At 44.7% G+C, this 20,650-nt stretch overlaps 2 protein-coding genes across 2 annotated transcripts in view; both read right to left on the minus strand.

Annotated features, from left to right (window-relative positions):
• LOC147617511 (heat shock protein 90-5, chloroplastic-like) overlaps positions 1-20,650 on the minus strand; it is a 55,115-nt gene that overhangs the window by 16,178 nt on the left and 18,287 nt on the right. The gene's annotated exons all lie outside the window — the stretch shown is intronic.
• LOC147617512 (uncharacterized) lies at positions 9,228-11,956 on the minus strand. Its single transcript, XM_086775767.1, has 2 exons — positions 9,553-11,956; positions 9,228-9,395 (listed from the first exon to the last, which is right to left on the minus strand). The coding sequence occupies exons 1-2, from the start codon at positions 11,731-11,733 to the stop codon at positions 9,372-9,374; spliced, it is 2,205 nt and encodes a 734-aa protein (XP_086631893.1). The 5' UTR covers positions 11,734-11,956; the 3' UTR covers positions 9,228-9,371.

Genomic DNA, 20,650 nt, shown 5'->3' on the forward strand with positions numbered 1-20,650 from the left:
TTGATTTTTCCATTTTGATACATTGGAAAAAATACATTTATAATGTTGAATTTAATAAAGCCTAAAGGCTTTACCCTAGCCCCAATTTTTGGGACACTCTATTTTTATTGTGGAAGAGTGTCAGCACACTTTGTATATTTTTGGGAGCTATGGTCTATTTTTGCAAGAAAGCTAATAAAAATACTCTTGTGTGGGAGAAGGCCACGCACAAGGGGGAGGAAGATTGCACCCAGCCTTGTGTTGATTGTGTTGATGGTGATGTTTTTCTTTCTCTTGCCTTATGTTTTGTTTTATGCTTTAATTTTCAATTTAATTCAAGTAGTTGTTTTAATATTTGATATATTTAATGAGTTTTTGATTATTCTCTTCAAAAAGATTAAAGGGTCCCGTTTCACATGGATTAGCCATTTTTATAATGACCTCGCCCGGTGGCCTAGCTCCAGCGCCTTCACTTGCTACCCCTTCGGCCATGGAGCTAGTACAGTGGACTACTTGGTGGGCTCTCTCGCCTTGATACCCCTCATCTCAGATTTTACCATTTCGCCCCGCCCCATTAATGTTGGGGCTAATCATGCATACTTTGCTTTCTCTCTCACATACCAATACACCATCCAACCTTACCACACCACCGTCACTCGAGATACCACTTCACCAGGGATACTGCTTCCATCTGCTCTGGCCACTTTTTCCACACCCTCTCTGTCAAATCCCCATAGAATCACCTCGTAGAACGCTCCTGGTACAAGACTCGAAACCTACAAACAAAACCAAGCAAACGGGTGCAGGCCTGACTCACCTCCCAACCTTAACAGCCGTGGGTAAGCCCACAAGTCTTGGTTGTCCCCACCGAGCCACGAGCTGAGCTAACTAGATGGACATAGGGTTGAGTTCTTTCCACCAAAGCAAAGCTTTGCCTAAGAGGAAACCTGCTGCTGATTGGATCTTTTTGCCATCGTCATATGGATGAAACTAAAAATGGACTTGCCACTTATGTAGCCAAGTGTCCACTATCTCCTTAGTACGCTGCTTTTGCTCGCCCCCAAACTGTTCCGGAGTAATATTGGAGCCTAAAGCAAATGCCAAGGTATCCATACCCGAAAGAGTAGATAAGATAGTGGTCAACAAAGAGATGGAGTTCTATAAAGCCTGCATCTGCGTGGCAATTTGTGCTTGACGTTCCGAGGAAGAAGCTTTGAGAGCAACTTTAAACTCTTGGAAATCTAATTTTGAAACAAAATCGTCGAAAAGATTGCCATCGGTGGCTTCCGTAGCCGGTAGGTCTTCAGGTTCGAGAATGGGCTCCAACTGTGATTCTTGGGTCAACATCTTGAAGAGGGCAAGATTAGAGAAAATATTTATCTTGCACAAGGAGAGTGCTAGAGAGCTTGAGAGCTTGAGAGATGTGTGGCAAGAAGCCCGCTTAAGGGAAATTTATAGGCTTTCCCAAAAGCTTACTTAGCTTTTGCTTTTGTGTTTTTTTTTTGGTTATATATATATATATATATATTCGGCTTTTCTTTAAAAAAACATTTATAAGCAAAGCATGAATTTTTAAAACCCCTCTCTAAGGTATGGGTTTATTAAAACCCGTAAGCGCATGTGAAAACACTAAAAGCAGAGGTGATTTTTTCTTTTTTAAAAAAACAAAAGCTAAAAATAAACCACCCGAATTTGCTTCTCTCTATTTTCTGCGCCACCTGTTCACCTGCCTACGTGCGCCGCCTACACATGTACCTGGCCGCCTGCAATCTGCTATCGCCTGCGCACGTTCTTGGCAGCCTGCGCGCCTGCTGCACATACAGTCGGCCGCCTGTGTATTGGAGCTTGTTCCTTCGATCGCCTGCTCATACAATTGGCTAGCTGTGCTGCCTGTGCATACTAGCCTGCGTGCAAGATTACTTGCCTCGCTGCGTGTCCAGGCTACTAGCATACACGTGCCTACCTACCTACACATACCAGCCCGGCTGCGATTGGAACAACCACATAGGCGTTGCTCTCTCTCTCTCTCTCTCTCTCTCTCTCTCTCTCTCTCTCTCTCTCTCTTACAAACATATAGCCGATTGGCTTTTCTACTTCTCTCTCTTCCACAAACTGTTCATACAGTTGAAAAACATATCCAACCCTTCTTCTTGCAAAGCAAACAACCCATACAAGACCAAACCTTCATCACGGATTCCTACGATGCAAAAGCAACATAATGAAAAAACAGCAGTATACTCAGAAAAACAGCAATCTTCTCGAACTCATACCTTTTCTTAGACCTCATCTTCTCTACCTACCGACTTGCTCGTTCACGAGGCTTGCTCTAATACCATTGTCAAATCCCCATAGGATCACCTCGTAGAATGCTCCTGGTACAAGACTCGAAACTTGCAAACAAAACCAAGCAAACGTGAAGGGGGTGCAGGCCTGACTCACCTCCCAACCTTGACAGCCGTGGGCAAGCCCACAAGTCTTGGTTGTCCCCACCGAGCCACGAGCTGAGCTAACTAGATGGACGTATCGACCAATCTCTACCTCGTGACGTCCCATACCGCCACGAAGCTACCCTCACGAGCCTCGAGACTACTATCGGCCTCGGCTGCATAAAGCAGGTGCACGTCTGCACACTAGATCCAGGCTCCTGACCATAGAGCTCTCACAAAGACAAGCGAGACTCTATATGAAATAATGACTAACCTTGGCCACCCTTTTATAAGCTCTTGGTCGGTCATCGGGCGTCCACACTTGGACGCCCGCCCGTCCATACTTGGGTGCCCGCCCATTAGTCTATCCCTAACTCAGCTCGCCAATCAGCCTGCCTAGCTCCAAGCTTCCCCAAACCTCGAAGCTAGTCTTGTGTGCGTGTAGCACACGGTAGACACACTGTGCACATGACACTCTCGAACCTCGACCCACACATCCCACTTGATGAGCTTACCATGCAGCTTGCTTCCACCCTTCACAAATGCCGCAGCCACTTTCCCTCACACTAGAGCCACCCCCAAGCCACCTGGAGGGACTGTTCCACAGAATAGTTGGTATGATGAGGAGTGCCACGAGACCCATGCCTACCTATAGTGGGAGGTCGCTCTGGGCTCCACCACTCACCAGCACGCATGACAGATCATCCGTTGTCTCATACAGAGGAAGAAGCAAGCCTACCTAGCTCACCTCGAGCAAGAGTTGTACCAGTTGTTTTTGAGACGCGACTGTAAGGAGGCCTGGAGGCTCTTCCAAGGTTGTCGCCCACCGACCCCGATCACCTCACCCGACATATGGCTGTTAGCAGTCATCTCCTGTCTGTATGTTTACACCAACGCCTCTGTTGTGGGTGTGCCCGCCCGATTTAGGTGCTCTCTCATTTTTCCCCATCCTTGCCCCCACACACGTATTCAGTTTCTGGGATTTTCTTGTGTATATATAGTAGAGTTACACGCCTCTCTCTCTCCTTCTCTATTGCTGTGTTTTTCTACAATGCACTTGCTCTTGAGTTTTCAGATTTTGTCTTCATCTCCGCTGTATATTCTGACATGGTATCAGAGCTCTAGGCTCTTGATAAATCTTGGGAACTGTGTGAGCAAGAGGGGGGCTGCTTTGTTGCTAATTGGTGGACTGTTTTGGACCGTCTGGGAAGAGGAGAAGCAAGAGGAAGGCGGGCTGATTTGCTGGACAGCCACTTGCAGGTTTAAGAAGTTCTTTTTTCCCACCCACCCTTTTCCGTTACACCCCTGCAATGGCAGATTTACTTGAGATGGCTGAGAAGCATGTGAAGATCCCGACACTCCCCACGTTCCCAGTGGACCGTCAGTTGGACGGGAACAACTACGGCATATGGAAGGTAATGATGGAATCTCTTTTGGAGTCTTACGACCTTGCTGTTTTCATTGTTGTTGGGGTTCCACGGCCGGAGATAAAGGAAGGGGAGTTACCCTCGATTCGGAAGGAACGTGAGGCACAAGCACAATTGTGGGATCGTGTCAATGCCAGGATCCATTCTTTCATTTTCCTCAATTGCACACCGCATCATATCAAGCATATGACGTTGGCCAGAGGTATATGGCAGCATTTGGCTTCTCTCTATAACAGGGTATCGCCCATGAAGAGGATCTCCTTGGAAGTACAAATGCGGGTGATGAATCCTGCAAAGTCGTCGACGATGCGGGAGCACATCAACAAGTTGCAAGCTCTTCAGCAGGAAATTCTCCAGGCTGGGAAAGAGATATCATCAGAGGATATGGCCATCACGTTGCTATTGCATTTACCCTCTCAGTACTCAGCATTTTACTCTTTTTTGATTACCAGTGGCAGGCTCAGCACCATCACATGGGAGGAGCTTGTGTCCATGGTCTTGGACCAGGAGGAAAGATTCACGAAGCCTCCACAGGGCAAAGGTTCGGAGGCCTTAACTGGCCAACGGTCGAAAGGCCGAAATAATAACAAGGGCAAAGGGAAGGCTTCATCGGAGAAGTCTTCTGAGAAGAAGCCTGACGACTACAAGCCTATTACATCACCGATGGACCCAAACACAAAGCTGACGGTGAATGATCCTTGTGAGCCAGTTGATGCCTCTCTGTACGGAAAGTTGGTTGGTTCATTGATCTGGTTGCTGAACACTAGATTGGATTTGAGCTTTTCTGTGGGACTGTTGAGCTCATTCATGCAGACGCCGTTGAAGTCTCATTAGGACGCAAGATTGCGGATCTTGCGGTATCTGTAGGGTACGAAGGATCTTGGACTCTTCTACACAGAAGGGGGATTGATGGATGGTGTAAACCGGCCTCAGTCTTCAGACAAAACCAAAGGGCGGTGCAAAAACAAACTTGCACACAAAACACTTCAACACCATCGAGGACCTAGAAAAGGAAAACAAACAGGAGGAGCTAGTGAAACCGGCCTGTACTACTGACTGGGCGGTAGATCTTCTTCAATACACACGGCTTTCACCAGTTTATGTCGTCACTTAATACCTTAGCTTAAACACAGAGCAAAAACAACAAAATCCTGTGAACTAGAATGTCCCCAGGAGCTGACACCGACACCAAATAGGCCCCAAAGCTTGGCGCCCCTTTCGGTATTTATTTATTCTTTAGAAAAAGAGATTTTTACAAGGTATTGAGTTTGCTGAATTTTCTGCACATTCCTGAAAATTTCGCCAGCATAACTGTCCCAAAACTGACCCAAAATATGTCAGAATCATTCCAAACCACTTCTGACCTCTTCAGTACGTCGAAACCCTCTCAACAGAGCATAAAAACCAGTAATTCAGCTTGCTGTAATTTCTGCACAGCACTGAAATTTACTCTGTTTTGCACACATATGGCCCTCTGTTCACTCTGGAATCCATCTGGCTTGACCTTATTGCAATCCGGTACCTTCTCGGGCTCCGAAACAGCCCAAAAACAGTCATAAACAGCAACAATAAATTGCTGAATTTGACACCTGCTTTGTGGGGTTATGACCCCCACAGGTACCTGCTATGGTACGGTGGTTAACCGCGCCTGTTCCTATCAAAGGAGGCTCTTGCCTCAGCCAGGAAGCATGAATTCCTCACAGCTGTACATACACATAAGAAAGCCTCTTGCAAGCATAATCATTCTGAGAGAGTAGAGGAGTGGTTTACAGCCACGTATGGCTCACTGCATCAAGGCAAAGGGAGTAGGCAGCTCTCAATAGCCCTTAACCTGCTTCAATCCACCTGCAAACTCACCAAATGAGCTCCCACAGAGAGAAAACGAGTGCTCAGCCTCCCACGAGTGGAAAGTTTTTGTAAAATGTGACAAATGGCACCTTAATAAGCAATTTCCTGCTTTGGACTTCCAGCCTAAAAATATCCTGGCCAGCTCATCAGCTCACTGCAGGTCTTTGGGGACTATTGTTCCCCATTTAATTGCCCTCCTTTTGACGCGAACACATTTCAATTCCGACATAGGCCAAAAATAGCAGGTTCCCCTAAAATTTAGGAGATGTCAGAATCGCGTCCCTCTGATCTTCTGGATGCTCTTCTATCTCTAGAGCGCTGACAAATTCCAAGTGCACTGCCCTCTAGCAGAGATATTTATCTGTCTTCTTCTTCTTTCGACCCACCCTTCTCTTAGCCTTAATCTAATGTCAATATTCAGTGCCTGTAAACCTTAGGCCATCCAAACTTAGACTCTCTCACTGAACTTTAATGCTGTCCACTCCGACTGAGCAATGCAGACATTTTGGATTCCAAAAGGGGTTTCTAAACAGGAAACCAATCCGATAAAGAAAGCAAAAACAAAGTTAGTCATTGCCACAGGCTCGTGACATACCCCTCTCTTGAAATCGCAAATGTCCTCATTTGCATGCGTCGTATACATGTTTCCAGTTAACGAGATGAACCAACATCAAGTTAAGACATGTATACTACAAGCATGGTCATTGCTCTGTCGATGAACCCAACACTAACAGTGACATTCAGTCACACTGCAACATAGTTCACGTAGAGTCTAAATTCAGAAATACATGTTGACAAAACCAAAACCATAGTACTGAAACATATGCCAAAATTGGTGACTACATGTATCTATTAACTGAATAATCCACAAGACAAAAGATAGACTAGCTGTACATGATCGATGGAGCAATTGTATTATAACAATCTATACAGCTCCTCAATCAATGGGTCAAGGTAGGCTGCAGACTAAATGCCTCAAGGTAAAGTCCCAATACATTAGGTGACTCAGCGAGTTCACCCTCTTCCATCCACTTAGCATCCAAAGGTGGATAGTTTCTGAACTTCACCAAATAGCGTCTAGCAGCCTTGCCTTTTACTTTCCGTTCCTTATGTGCCAAGATCTGTTCTGGAACAAGAATTTCATCAAGTTCTTCAACTTCAGGTTGATCTTGAGGTGGCATATCCACTGGCACATCACCCACAAAGGGTCTAAGAAGACTCACATGGAACGCATTGTGAATCTTCCACTGCTCAGGCAATTTCAGCCGATAGCATACATCGCTGATCTTCTCTGTTACTTGAAAAGGCCCATAATACCGCATACTCAGCTTAGTAAACAGGCTTTCCTTGCCCTTACGTTTCTTAAGCCGTGCCTTTTCAAAGCGTAACAAGACCCAATCATGCTCTTTAAACATGAGCTCTCGGCGATGCATATCTGCTGCTCTTTTCTGCTTAGCCTGAGTCTTCTCAAGGGCATGCTTAATCTTCTTGTATGTCTCATCCATATTCTGCACAAACTGATCTGCCTCAAAAATCTTATCTTTTGTATGCAAAATGGGGGGCACTTTCTTGCCACCTTCTACAATCTCAAAAGGTGCTTTGCCAGTTGAAGAGTGCACTGTATTATTATATGCATACTCAACCAATGGCAAATACTGCTCCCACTTTGCTTTCTGCTCTGATACATAACACTTTAGCAGATCAAGGACAGTAGAATTTGCCTCTTCAGACTGCCCATCAGTTTGCGGATGAAACGAAGAAGAAAACTTCAACGTGCTGCCCATGTTCTCAAATATGCCTCTCCAGAAAAGACTAGTCATTCGTGGATCACGGTCACTAATCACAGACTGTGGCATCCCATGGTACTTGAAAATGTTGCACATAAACAATCGTGCCATCTGCTCTGGCTTAATCTTCTTTCGAACAGGAATGAAATGAGCCTGCTTACTGAACCTACATATAATGGTCCATATTCCATCATTCCCTGTCTGTGTCCTAGGAAGATCAAACACAAAGTCCATTGCTATGCTTTCCCATGGCTTCTCTGGAATAGGCAATGGCTGTAACAGCCCTGGTGCTTTTTGCCTGTCAAACTTGACCTTCTGGCAAATCACACACTGCCGTACATAATCTTCAACATCTCTTCTCAAAGTAGGCCAGTAAAAGAAAGTCTCAACCGCCTTAACTGTAGCATCTATACCACGATGTCCAGCATACGGAGGAGAATGACTCTCTGTCATCACTTTCACTCTCAGTGGCCTAGTGACACACAGTCTCCCATGCATCAACATATAACCCTCTTTGAGAAGATAGTGGTCATGAGGTTGTCCATTCACAATGTGATCATAGACTCGGGCAAAATCCTCATCAACAGCATACTGCTCCTTCATGTCATCTAACTCATGATGATAAGGAATAGACACTGCTGAAATCTGTGGCTTCCTTGATAAAGCATCTGCCACAACATTCTTCTTGCCTTCCACATGCACAATCTGAAAGTGGAACATAGACAAAAAGTTTGCCCATCTCATATGCTTCTCCGACAATTTTGTCTGAGTCAGAAAATAGCGTAAAGTCTGATGATCTGTCTGAACAACAAAATCAGCACCTAAAAGGTAGTGTTTCCAACTTTCTAGAGCATGAACTACAGCCAGCAGTTCTTTCTCATAGACCTGCATAGTCTTCTCTGGCCCTTGTAATATTCTGCTCTCATATGCCACTACCCTTCCTTCTTGCATTAAGACAGCACCAACACTGCTGCCACATGCATCACACTGGACAACAAATGACTTCCTGAGGTCTGGCAATATAATCAGTGGACTAGAAGTCATCTTTTCTTTCAGTAGCTCAAAAGCTGAAATCTCTTTCTGTGTCCATCTGAAAGAGACGTCTTTCTTTTGCAGAGCATGCAACGGTGAAGCAATCTCAGCAAAATTTCTGATAAATCTCCTGTAGTAAGAGCATAAACCAAGAAAACTTCTGACATCATGCACAGTCTTCAAGGCTGGCCATGTCTTGATTGCCTCAACCTTAGCAGGATCCATTCTGACCCCATCCTTAGACACAATGTGCCCCAAGAACTGAATCTGTTCCAAGAAGAACTTACTCTTCTTGCCATTCACAAGCAGTCTATGACTACGTAATTCATTGAACACCTCTGACAAGTGGTCTCTATGCTCCTCTTCCGACTTTGAAAAGACAATCATGTCATCCAAGAAGGTGCCAACAAACTGTCTAAACGGTCGGAATATCCGATCCATCATCCGATTAAATGTGGCAGGAGCATTCGTCAGACCAAATGGCATCACAAGGAATTCATACAGGCCAAAGGTCGTCCTGAACGCAGTCTTATACACATCTTCAGTTCTAATCCTGATCTGATGGTAGCCACTTTTCAGATCTATCCTGCTAAACATAGACGCGCCTTCCAAGCGGTCTAAGATGTCATCAATCCTTGGAATAGGGAACCTGTTCTTTATGGTGGCCTTATTCAAAGCGCGGTAATCTATACACATGCGCCATGAGCCATCCTTCTTCTGCACTAAGAGCACAGGAGAGCAAAAGGGAGATGAACTTGGCTGTATCAACCCTTTTTCCAGCAGCTCATTCACCTGGCTCATAATCTCTTTCTGCTGCGCTGCACTAACCCTGTACGGAGGTCGATTCGGTGGACTACTGCCTGGAATCAGATCTATACCATGATCCTCTGACCTCTCTGGTGGTAACTCAGACGGTAATGAGTCAGAAAAGACATCACTAAATTGTGACAAAAATTCAGATCTGTCTTTCTCAAGTACTGACAAATTTGACTCACTTACTTCATTCAAATCACGTGCAAATATCAAATACGCAGAAAGATGATTCTTTATTACCGAGGTAATAGCAGAAGCTGAAATTATAGGTACAGACTCTCCTTTGAGCTTAACATCTAGCACATGAGTCTTCCCTCTACTTTCCAAGGTCACAGTCTTCTTGAAGGAATCCAAGATGCCATGCACTCTGTACAACCACGGCATACCAAGCAATACATCGCATCCCTCAAGCGGCATGATATAAAAGTCTTCTGCATCCACATAAGACTGTATATGCAGACGTAACTTTCCAAGGATGGGTGTCACAGACTCTGAATGGCCAGGACATGCCAAACCTGCCTCAGCTGTGTATCCCATCTCATCAGCTCTGATGCCCAACTGTGCAGCCAACTGTGGGGAAATGAAGTTTGCCTTTGCCCCAGGGTCAAAGAAAATGAGAACATGCTGATCTCTGACCTTTCCCCAGGCTCTACACAACTCACTGGCATCTGTCTGAGGTCTATCCCCTAGCATATCTGGCACTAAACCTGCCGAAGGGGTGACCTTCTTTCCTTTCTTGTCTTCTTTCTCTTCTGAGTCAGCTGGCCTTTTCTTGTCAGGACAAAACCTTGATATGTGACCAGCTTTCTCACAGATAAAGCATTTACCCTCAGTCCTTAAAGCCTGTGTTTCCTCTTCAGTTCTCTGCTTAAACTGAGGCTTGCTGCTCTTCGACTGACGCCAAAAAGCCTTGGCTAATTTCTTCTTTGCTGATCCAGCTTTACCTGTCTTCTGAGGGCCCTGCTCATCAACCTTTTCAACCTGTTTGGCTGCTGAAATTCTGGCTGATTTACCCTCTTTGCTGCTGCCCCCAAAACCACTAGTCTGACCCAGCAACAGTGCATTCCCTGTGTTTGCATTCTCAATCAGCTGAGTCAATGTGGTAACCTTGGTCTTTGTGCAATAATTGCGCAATTCTTTTGGCAGGCCACAACAGTACTTCTCTATCTGCTCAGTTAACGGCACAATTCTATAAGAAGTGACTGGCAACAAAGCTTTCCAGAACTTCTTATTATAATCCTCGAGATCCTTACACTTTGAGGCATCCAAACTGTGCCAGGCTGACATCACATCAACCTCAAACTCATTGGTTAACCAAGCTGCAGCAAACACTTGCTTAAAGCCAACCCAAGTGGACGGTGCCTGACCTTGCATCAACAAAGTGGTCCACCATTGGCTAGCATTGCCTTTCAGAAAAGTGGCAGCCTTTCTCACTTTAGAAACTTCTGTGAAGTTCCCTCCAGCAAAGGCAGCATCAAACTGCTGTATGAAGGAAAGTGCTTTAGTCCTGTCTTCAAAGCCTCTAAAAGTGTCAAACTGTACAGCTGCTCCACCTTCCTTGTATGGCTTCGGTTTATCAACAGTAGGTGCTGGCATCATTAGGACACTATCCGATGGCATCATCATCCCTCTGTCACCCACAAACGGGTTTGACTGTACAAGAGGTGGTGGCTGATTCTGAAAAGCAGCCATGCCAAAAGTGCCCTGTGGCATTCCAAAACTGCTCTGAACACCCTGAAAACCTGGCTGCATGCCAATATTGCCATACATGGGGTTTGGCATAAAACTCTGTGAACCCCCAAACACAGTTCTCTGCTGGTAATCCACTGTTCCTGGCGCATAACCAGCCATGCTCTGAAACACAGAACCGCCTCCAAAATAGCCTGGATGCAAGGTAGGTGGTGGAAATACCTGCGGCGGTGCCTGGAACTGACTTCCCTGTCCAAACTGGCCAACTAATGGCTGCTGTAAGGTGGCGGGCTGCTCAACAAAAGCCGGCACAACTGGCGTTTCAGCCACCTGTTCGTGAACAGAAGGAAGTACTGGTGCTCTTTCCACTGACCCCACAAGCTGCCTTGCCCTTTCTCGTGAGTCGGCAGGATGTACACTGAGTGTCTGAACCTCAACAGGTTCTTGCACTAACTCTGTAGCCCCAATGGGCTGAGTAGATTGAGGAGGTTGCAGAAACTCCAAGAAACGTGGATTCTGCATGACCTGGGAAAACATACCCACTGCTGCTAGCAACTGAGCTCTGAAAGCAGCATCCTCATCTGCTCTGGCTCCCTGTGGTATAGGCATGACAGGAGGTGGCACTGCATGAGACGGCCTAGTCGGCTCTCCAGCCTCTGAAACCACTAGAACCTCTCTTCTTTCCTGGGAGGAAGAGAACTCCTCTCTAGCTTCTTCACGTCGGTCAGCCATCAGTGCTCTGTGCTTCTACCCAGCAGGCCCAGGCTCACTTCAATAAAACAAAGTGATGTTTATCCCGGCAATGGAACCATGAAACCGGCCTGTACTACTGACTGGGCGGTAGATCTTCTTCAATACACACGGCTTTCACCAGTTTATGTCGTCACTTAATACCTTAGCTTAAACACAGAGCAAAAACAACAAAATCCTGTGAACTAGAATGTCCCCAGGAGCTGACACCAACACCAAATAGGCCCCAAAGCTTGGCGCCCCTTTCGGTATTTATTTATTCTTTAGAAAAAGAGATTTTTACAAGGTATTGAGTTTGCTGAATTTTCTGCACATTCCTGAAAATTTCGCCAGCATAACTGTCCCAAAACTGACCCAAAATATGTCAGAATCATTCCAAACCACTTCTGACCTCTTCAGTACGTCGAAACCCTCTCAACAGAGCATAAAAACCAGTAATTCAGCTTGCTGTAATTTCTGCACAGCACTGAAATTTACTCTGTTTTGCACACATATGGCCCTCTGTTCACTCTGGAATCCATCTGGCTTGACCTTATTGCAATCCGGTACCTTCTCGGGCTCCGAAACAGCCCAAAAACAGTCATAAACAGCAACAATAAATTGCTGAATTTGACACCTGCTTTGTGGGGTTATGACCCCCACAGGTACCTGCTATGGTACGGTGGTTAACCGCGCCTGTTCCTATCAAAGGAGGCTCTTGCCTCAGCCAGGAAGCATGAATTCCTCACAGCTGTACATACACATAAGAAAGCCTCTTGCAAGCATAATCATTCTGAGAGAGTAGAGGAGTGGTTTACAGCCACGTATGGCTCACTGCATCAAGGCAAAGGGAGTAGGCAGCTCTCAATAGCCCTTAACCTGCTTCAATCCACCTGCAAACTCACCAAATGAGCTCCCACAGAGAGAAAACGAGTGCTCAGCCTCCCACGAGTGGAAAGTTTTTGTAAAATGTGACAAATGGCACCTTAATAAGCAATTTCCTGCTTTGGACTTCCAGCCTAAAAATATCCTGGCCAGCTCATCAGCTCACTGCAGGTCTTTGGGGACTATTGTTCCCCATTTAATTGCCCTCCTTTTGACGCGAACACATTTCAATTCCGACATAGGCCAAAAATAGCAGGTTCCCCTAAAATTTAGGAGATGTCAGAATCGCGTCCCTCTGATCTTCTGGATGCTCTTCTATCTCTAGAGCACTGACAAATTCCAAGTGCACTGCCCTCTAGCAGAGATATTTATCTGTCTTCTTCTTCTTTCGACCCACCCTTCTCTTAGCCTTAATCTAATGTCAATATTCAGTGCCTGTAAACCTTAGGCCATCCAAACTTAGACTCTCTCACTGAACTTTAATGCTGTCCACTCCGACTGAGCAATGCAGACATTTTGGATTCCAAAAGGGGTTTCTAAACAGGAAACCAATCCGATAAAGAAAGCAAAAACAAAGTTAGTCATTGCCACAGGCTCGTGACAGCTAGAGTGCTCCTACAAACAGTACACGGACACCGATTGGCCCCAAATCGCAGTGGTGCCCCTTGCGGTATTTCTTTAATTGAATATAAGAGCTTTGATTACAATAAGGCTGGAAACTCAGCCGTCACAGTAGAACTCCTGAAGCCTGCAAAGACCCCGCATCATGGCTTCATATCCACTCGGCATCCACAAAGAAATCCAACCATCGTTCGCATCAAAAGACTCTTTCACATTGAGTCCTTGCATACAGAAGCTTTCTCCCATGATCAGGGCTGCCACAACCATGGATTTCATTACCGGTTTACCCAAGACGAGTCGAGGGAATGACTCGGTGTGGGTAGTAGTGGACAGGTTAACTAAAATGGCAAAGTTTATTGCCACGAAGAAAACTGTAAAAACGCCAGAGTTGGCAAAACTCTTTATTGAACATCTCTACAAGCTATATGGCCTGCCCGCAGATATAGTGTCGGATAGAGATAGAAAGTTCAACAGTCATTTTTGGAGGGAAGTCTTCAAAAAGTTGGATACTACTCTGAGTATGAGTACGGCAGATCATCCGGAGTCTGATGGTCAAACTGAAAGAGTTAACCAAATTCTAGAGGATATGTTGCGTTCTTATAATAGTAAGAAGCAATCTAATTGGGAAGAGTACTTGCCCTTATTGGAGTTTGCCTATAACAGCTCCAAACACTCAGCGACTGGATTTACACCATTCATGTTAATGTATGGATTCCACCCGAGATCTCCGATGGCTGTAGGCCTAGAAAAGGAGAAGATTCAATCTGTCAAGGATTTCCTTGAAGATATGAATGATATGCTCAGTAAAACCGGTCTATAGACACATAAAGCGGTAATTCATTCACAAATAACCTGGACTTACTGAGACACACATTCACAGAATCCTCGCTCCCTCGCTCAACAACACATTGGCCCCGAAGTCCGGCGCCCCTTGCGGTATTTCTTTATTGTTAAAAGGTTGGAAATTACAAAGCACAAGTGCAACAAAGCACTCTACTTACATCAGCTGAATTTTACAAATTTTAGAAGAAATTTGCCAGCATAACTGCACTAAAACTGTTCCATAACATCTCAGAATGAATCCCAACTGACAGGCTCACTTCCATAGGCATCAAGCTACCCAATAGAGTCCAAAACATCACAATTCAGCTTGCTGTAATTTTCTGCACAGACCTGTTTTCAGCTCTGTTTTCAGCCCACAATAACCCTTGTACTGTCCTGGAGGACTAAAGCAAGGTCCTACTGCATTTTGGCATCAACCGGGCAACATAACAGCCCAAAAACAGCACCTAAACAGTGCTGAAATAGCATTGTATTGAAGAGGTTATTACCCTCTTCCGTCCCTGCTTTGGTGTAGGAACCAACTACACCGGTTCCTGTTCAAAGAGGCAACTAGCCTTTGCATATAAGCATGAAATTCACACAATTGTACCTGATTTTATCTGATGAAAGCATTTCCATAGTCTGCAAGAGAGAGAAAGAGAGAGAGAGAGGCTGTGGGGAGCAAGCTCAACCCTCAATTCATGAGTTGTAGGGCAAGGGAGTACACCACCATAGCTGTTTTTCCTGCAACAAAACCACACGATGGCTGCAAATGAGCCTCCTCTTCCCAAATTCCCACGCTTCCCTCTTCTCTATGAGGAAAATGCACCAAAATTTGACACTTGGCACATTTTTAAGCCTTTTCCACATGCAATCTTCCAGGCTAAAAATCTCCTGACTGGTTCACATTCTCACAACAGTCCTTTGTCAGCTTTTGGTCCCCTTGACATTCCGCACAAACTGACGCGAACACTTTTCAATTCCGACACTGCCAAAAATAGCAGTTCCCTAAATTTTAGGGATGATGTCATCTGCATTCCTTTTGGTCTCCTGACCATCTTTGACCACTATGGTCACTTCAGAATTTGCTTAGAATTCAAGATACATTCACATTTCGGTGACGGCCACTTACTAATGTAAACTGGCCTATACCCTCATTCAGTGGCCATGTCCTAGACACTGTCCTTCATCTTTCAGTGCCCATGTCCTGGACACTGTCATTCATCTTTCAGTGCCCATGTCCTGGACACTGTCATTCATCTTTCAGTGCAGTTCTCAGGCTTAGCCAACCACTGGTCCAAAGTCCCACTGGCTGACCCAATCTGACATTGCAATGGCCCAAGCCCTTCCAAGAGATACCGGGGGAAAGCAACAGTAACCAAAGAGAAAGAAAAGAAAAATATATGTATTTATAAAGAAATGTAAATAAGGAAAACAACTGCAAAAAGTTTCACCTCCTGGTGACACACCCCCCTCTTGAAAGAAGCAAGCGACCTCGATTGCAAGTCCACATGCAAACGGATGACACAGGACGATCACCAGATTCCCCAGGTGATTAGTGTCATCGCATGTATCTCCTGCCAACGGATGACACGGGGCGATGATAGGAATTCCCCACTACCATTTGTGCCATCGCAGGTTCAAGCCTTTCAAATACATGTTTCCGGATGCAACACAGGGCGATAGCATATATGTTGTACTATTAGTGTCACAACATGTAAATCATTCATTTGAAGCGTAATAGATACAACTTTAAAGCACTGAAAGTTCATTCATTGATTAAGTCATTGACAACAAATGTCAAAACTGTACATTGCCAAATATATAATACAAATGTACAGGTCATTCAGAATTCAGCTTCAAAAAGCATATTAAACCATTGCAGGTTCTAACAGGAAGGCTTCCTTGTAAAGTTGCATCAACTGAGGTGAATCAGCCAGTTCAACCTCATCCATCCATTTAGCATCCATTGGTGAATAATTTCTGAATTTCACCAAGTACCTTCTTGCAACTTGTCCTTTCACTTTTCTGTCTTTATGGGCCAGAATCTGCTCAGGAACCAGAATTTCATCCAATTCCTCCACTTCAGGCTGTTTCTCTGGCACCATATCTTCTGACACATTGCCAATAAAAGGCCTCAAAAGGCTCACATGAAATGCATTATGTATCTTCCAGGTTTCTGGCAATTTCAGCCTGTATGCCACATCACTTATCTTCTCTGAGACTTGGAAAGGACCATAATATCGCATACTCAGCTTAGGAAACAGACGTTCCTTGCCCTTTCTTTTTCTCAGTCGTGCCTTTTCAAAGCGCAATAAGACCCAGTCATTCTCTCGACGATGCATGTCAGCAGCTCTTTTCTGCTTAGCTTGTGACTTTTCCAAGGCATATTTGACCTTCTTATACGCTTCTTGCCATCCCTCAATATACCGATCTGCTTCAAATATCTTATCCTTTGTCTGCAGAATGGGAGGTACTTTCTTGCCACCTTCAACAATTTCAAAAGGCGCCTTGCCAGTAGAGGAATGCACTGTATTGTTGTAAGCATACTCTACTAATGGCAAATAATGCTCCCAAGTTGCCTTATGTTCTGAGACATAACATTTCAGCAGATCCAAGACAGTAGAGTTAGCCTCTTCAGACTGCCCATCAGTTTGAGGATGAAAAGAAGATGAGAATTTCAAGGTCGTGCCCATATTCTCAGACAATGCTTTCCAAAACAAGCTAGTCATCCTTGGGTCTCTATCACTGACAATAGACTGTGGCATACCATGGTATTTAAAGATATTCTGCATGAAAACCTTTACCATGTGCTCGGGCTTTATCTTCTTTCTAACAGGAATGAAGTGTGCCTGCTTACTGAATCTACATATTATAGTCCAGATTCCATCATTCCCTGTCGTTGTCCTTGGAAGATCAAAAATGAAGTCCATGGCAATACTTTCCCATGGTCTCTCTAGAATAGGCAGTGGTTGCAATAACCCAGGTGCCTTCTGTCTATCAAACTTGACCTTCTGACATACTCGGCAAGATCTGACATAAGCATCAAGATCACGTCTCAAAGCTGGCCAATAAAAGAAAGTCTCAACCGCTTTCACTGTAGCATCAATGCCTCGATGTCCAGCATACGGTGGAGCATGACTTTCTAGCATTACCTTCGGCCTTAACTCCTTAGTCACACATAGCTTTCCATGCATCATGAGAAAGCCGTCTTTCAGAAAATAGTGATCATGATGTTGATTATTCATTAGCTGCTCATAGATTCTGGAAAAATCTTCATCACTGGCATACTGCTCTTTCATATCATCCAATTCCTGGTGATAAGAAATAGAAACAGCTGACACTTGTGGTTTGCGAGACAATGCATCTGCAACCACATTCTTCTTGCCTTCCACATGCACTATCTGAAAATGGAACATTGACAGAAAATTTGCCCAACGCATGTGTTTCTCTGACAACTTTGCCTATGTGAGAAAGTATCTGAGCGTCTGATGATCCGTTTGCACAACAAAATCAGCACCAAACAAATAGTGTTTCCAACTAGTAAGTGCATGGATCACAGCTAGCAGCTCTTTCTCATAAATCTGATAGTTCTTCTCAGTGTCAGAGAGTATTCTACTCTCATATGCCACGACTCGGCCATTCTGCATCAAGACAGCACCAATGCTGTTCCCACATGCATCACACTGCACAACAAATGACTTAGACAAATCTGGCAATGTCAACACAGGATCTGTAGTCATTTTCTGTTTCAGGCATCTAAATGCTGATTTCTCTTTATCTGTCCATTGCCATTTAATGGCCTTCTTTTCAAGCGCATGTAACGGTGAAGCAATCTCTGCAAAATGCCTTACAAATCTACGGTAGTAAGAGCATAGGCCAAGAAAACTGCGAACATCATGCACAGTCTGTAAATCTGGCCATGAAACGATTGCTTCAATCTTAGCAGGATCCATTGTGACACCATCCTTTGATACAATGTGCCCAAGGAAGTGAATTTCTTTCAGAAAGAATTCACTCTTCTTGCCATTAATGAGCAATCTGTTGTGTTTCAGCTCATTAAAGACTGCTGTCAGATGGTCTCTGTGCTCCTCTTCACTCTTTGAATAGACTATCATGTCATCAAAGAATGTGCCCACAAAGCTTCTGTAAGGACGGAAAATTCTATCCATCATTCTGTTAAATGTGGCAGGAGCATTTGACAATCCAAAGGGCATGACTAAGAACTCATAGAGACCAAATGTAGTGCGAAATGCGGTCTTGTGCACATCCTCGGGTCTGATTCTAATCTGATGGTACCCACTCTTCAAATCTATCCTGCTAAACATTTCTGCTCCTTGCAAACGGTCAAGAATATCATCTCTGCGCGGAATCGGAAATCTATTCTTGATCGTGTTCTTGTTCAAGGCTCTGTAGTCAATACACATTCGCCATGAACTGTCTTTCTTCTGTACTAGTAACACAGGTGAACAAAACGGGGAACTACTGGGCTGAATTAGTCCCTTCTCTAACAGCTCATTAACCTGTGTCATAATCTCTTTCTGCTGGGCTGCACTAACCCTGTACGGTGGCCTATTGGGCGGACTAGACCCTGGAATAAGATCTATGGCATGATCCTCTGGCCTCTCAGGGGGTAACTCTCCTGGTAAAGATTCTGAAAAACAATCTTTGAACATATCCAAGAAAGCTTTTCTATCTTCGTCTAGTGTAGACAAATCAGTTTCAACTTCATTCACTTGCTTTGCAAAAACCAAGTACGCAGAAAGATGATTTTTCATTACTGAAGTTATAGCAGAAGCAGAAATAACTGGGACAGACTCTCCTTTCAGCTTCACATCCAAAACATGAGTCTTGTCCCTATGTACAATTGTGATTTTCCTGTTGAAAGCATCCAACACTGCATGTTTCCTATGACACCATGGAATTCCCAACAAGACATCACATCCTTCCAAGGGCATGATAAGAAACTCCTCTGTGTCCACATAACTCTGTATATGCATACGAAGTTTGCCAAGTATAGGAGTGACAGGAACTGAATGCCCAGGGCATGCCAAATCAGCCTGTCCAACTGGTCCCATCTCTTCAGCACGAATTCCCAACTTGGCTGCCAATGCCGGTGAAATAAAGTTGGCTCGAGCACCAGGGTCAAAGAAAATCAGCACTGTAGCATCTCTGATTTTACCCCATGCTCTGCACAATTCTGTAGCATTATCACATGGCTGGTCACCAACCATGTCAGGTACCAATCCTGCACTCGGCATTGTCTTCTTCTTGGGTGGCCCTTCTTTATCCTCGGCATCTTTTGCTGGCTGTTGTGGACATTTTGCAGCCATATGCCCTTTTTGTTCACAGATGAAACATTTCCCAGCTTGCATCAATGCCTTTCTCTCTTCAAATGACTTGCCATATAGTGGCCTCTTCTGTCCTTTGCCTTGACCAACACTTTTCTGAGGTTGTGACTGCCAAGTCTTCTTCTCAAATGGCTTCTTTCTATAGAATGGTCTAGGTGAGAAATCCCTCTTCATAAGTGGTTCCTGTTTGCCCTGAGGTTCCTTGTTTACTGTGCTCTTAAAGCCACGTGAACCTCCCTGTAGCAATGCATTAGCCATGTTTGCATTCTCAATGAGCTGAGTCATATTAGAAACATTGGTCTTAATGCAATAATCCCTTATTTCTTTGGGTAAACCACAACAATACTTTTCTATTTGCTCTGACAATGGCACTGTCCTGTAAGAAGTTACTGGCAAGAGTGCATCCCAAAACTTCTTATTATACTCTTCCAAATTTACACAGTTGGCTGCATCAAGTTTGTGCCATGCTGTCATAACATCCACTTCAAAAGTATTTGTAAGCCAGGCAAAAGAGAACTGCTGCTTAAACTGAACCCATGTAGCAGGTGCTTGTCCTTGCATCAACAATGAGGTCCACCACTGTAATGCATTACCTTTCAAGAAAGTAGCAGCCTTCCGCACCTTAGAAGACTCCGTAAAGTTACCCCCAGTGTATGCTGCATCAAACTGCTGAATGAAAGTCAGCGCTTTCAATTTGTCCTGCATCCCACTGAAAGTCTCAAACTTTACTGCTTGACCTCCTTCTTTGTAATCCTTTTGCACCTTTTCTGCATCAGTCCTTACTGCTCTTTGTCCACTAGGTTGAGAAAATTCAGCCACACTGACAGGTGCTGCGGGCCCCAAAGCTGGACTAAAATAAGTTTGAAATCCGGGCTGCACACCTATATTGGCATAAAGAGGGTTCACAGCTTCCATAGGCATCATTCCTGGTGACCCTCTTGACATCAATCCTGGCAAAACTGTGGGTGGTCTAGCCATGGCCTGGAAAACAGATCCACCACCAAAATAGCCAGGCTGGGAAGCAAGGAATGGAGGAATGGTCGGCATGACCCTTTGCACATTACTTTCCTGGCCATTAAATGCATGTACCTGTGCCTGTGTAACATGCTGCACTGGATCAGCTGCCACTGCTGGTATCTGCTCTACATGCTGTGGCATCCTTGGCATTTGTTCCTGTGCCCTCTCAACTGCATGCTGAGATGATTCAGCCTGGGAATCCCCTGTCCTTGACTGCAAATACC

This window comes from Cibotium barometz, chromosome 36 (assembly GCF_041138505.1).
Source record: "Cibotium barometz isolate CiBa-2024 chromosome 36, ASM4113850v1, whole genome shotgun sequence".
NCBI classification, from domain to species: Eukaryota; Viridiplantae; Streptophyta; class Polypodiopsida; order Cyatheales; family Cibotiaceae; genus Cibotium; species Cibotium barometz.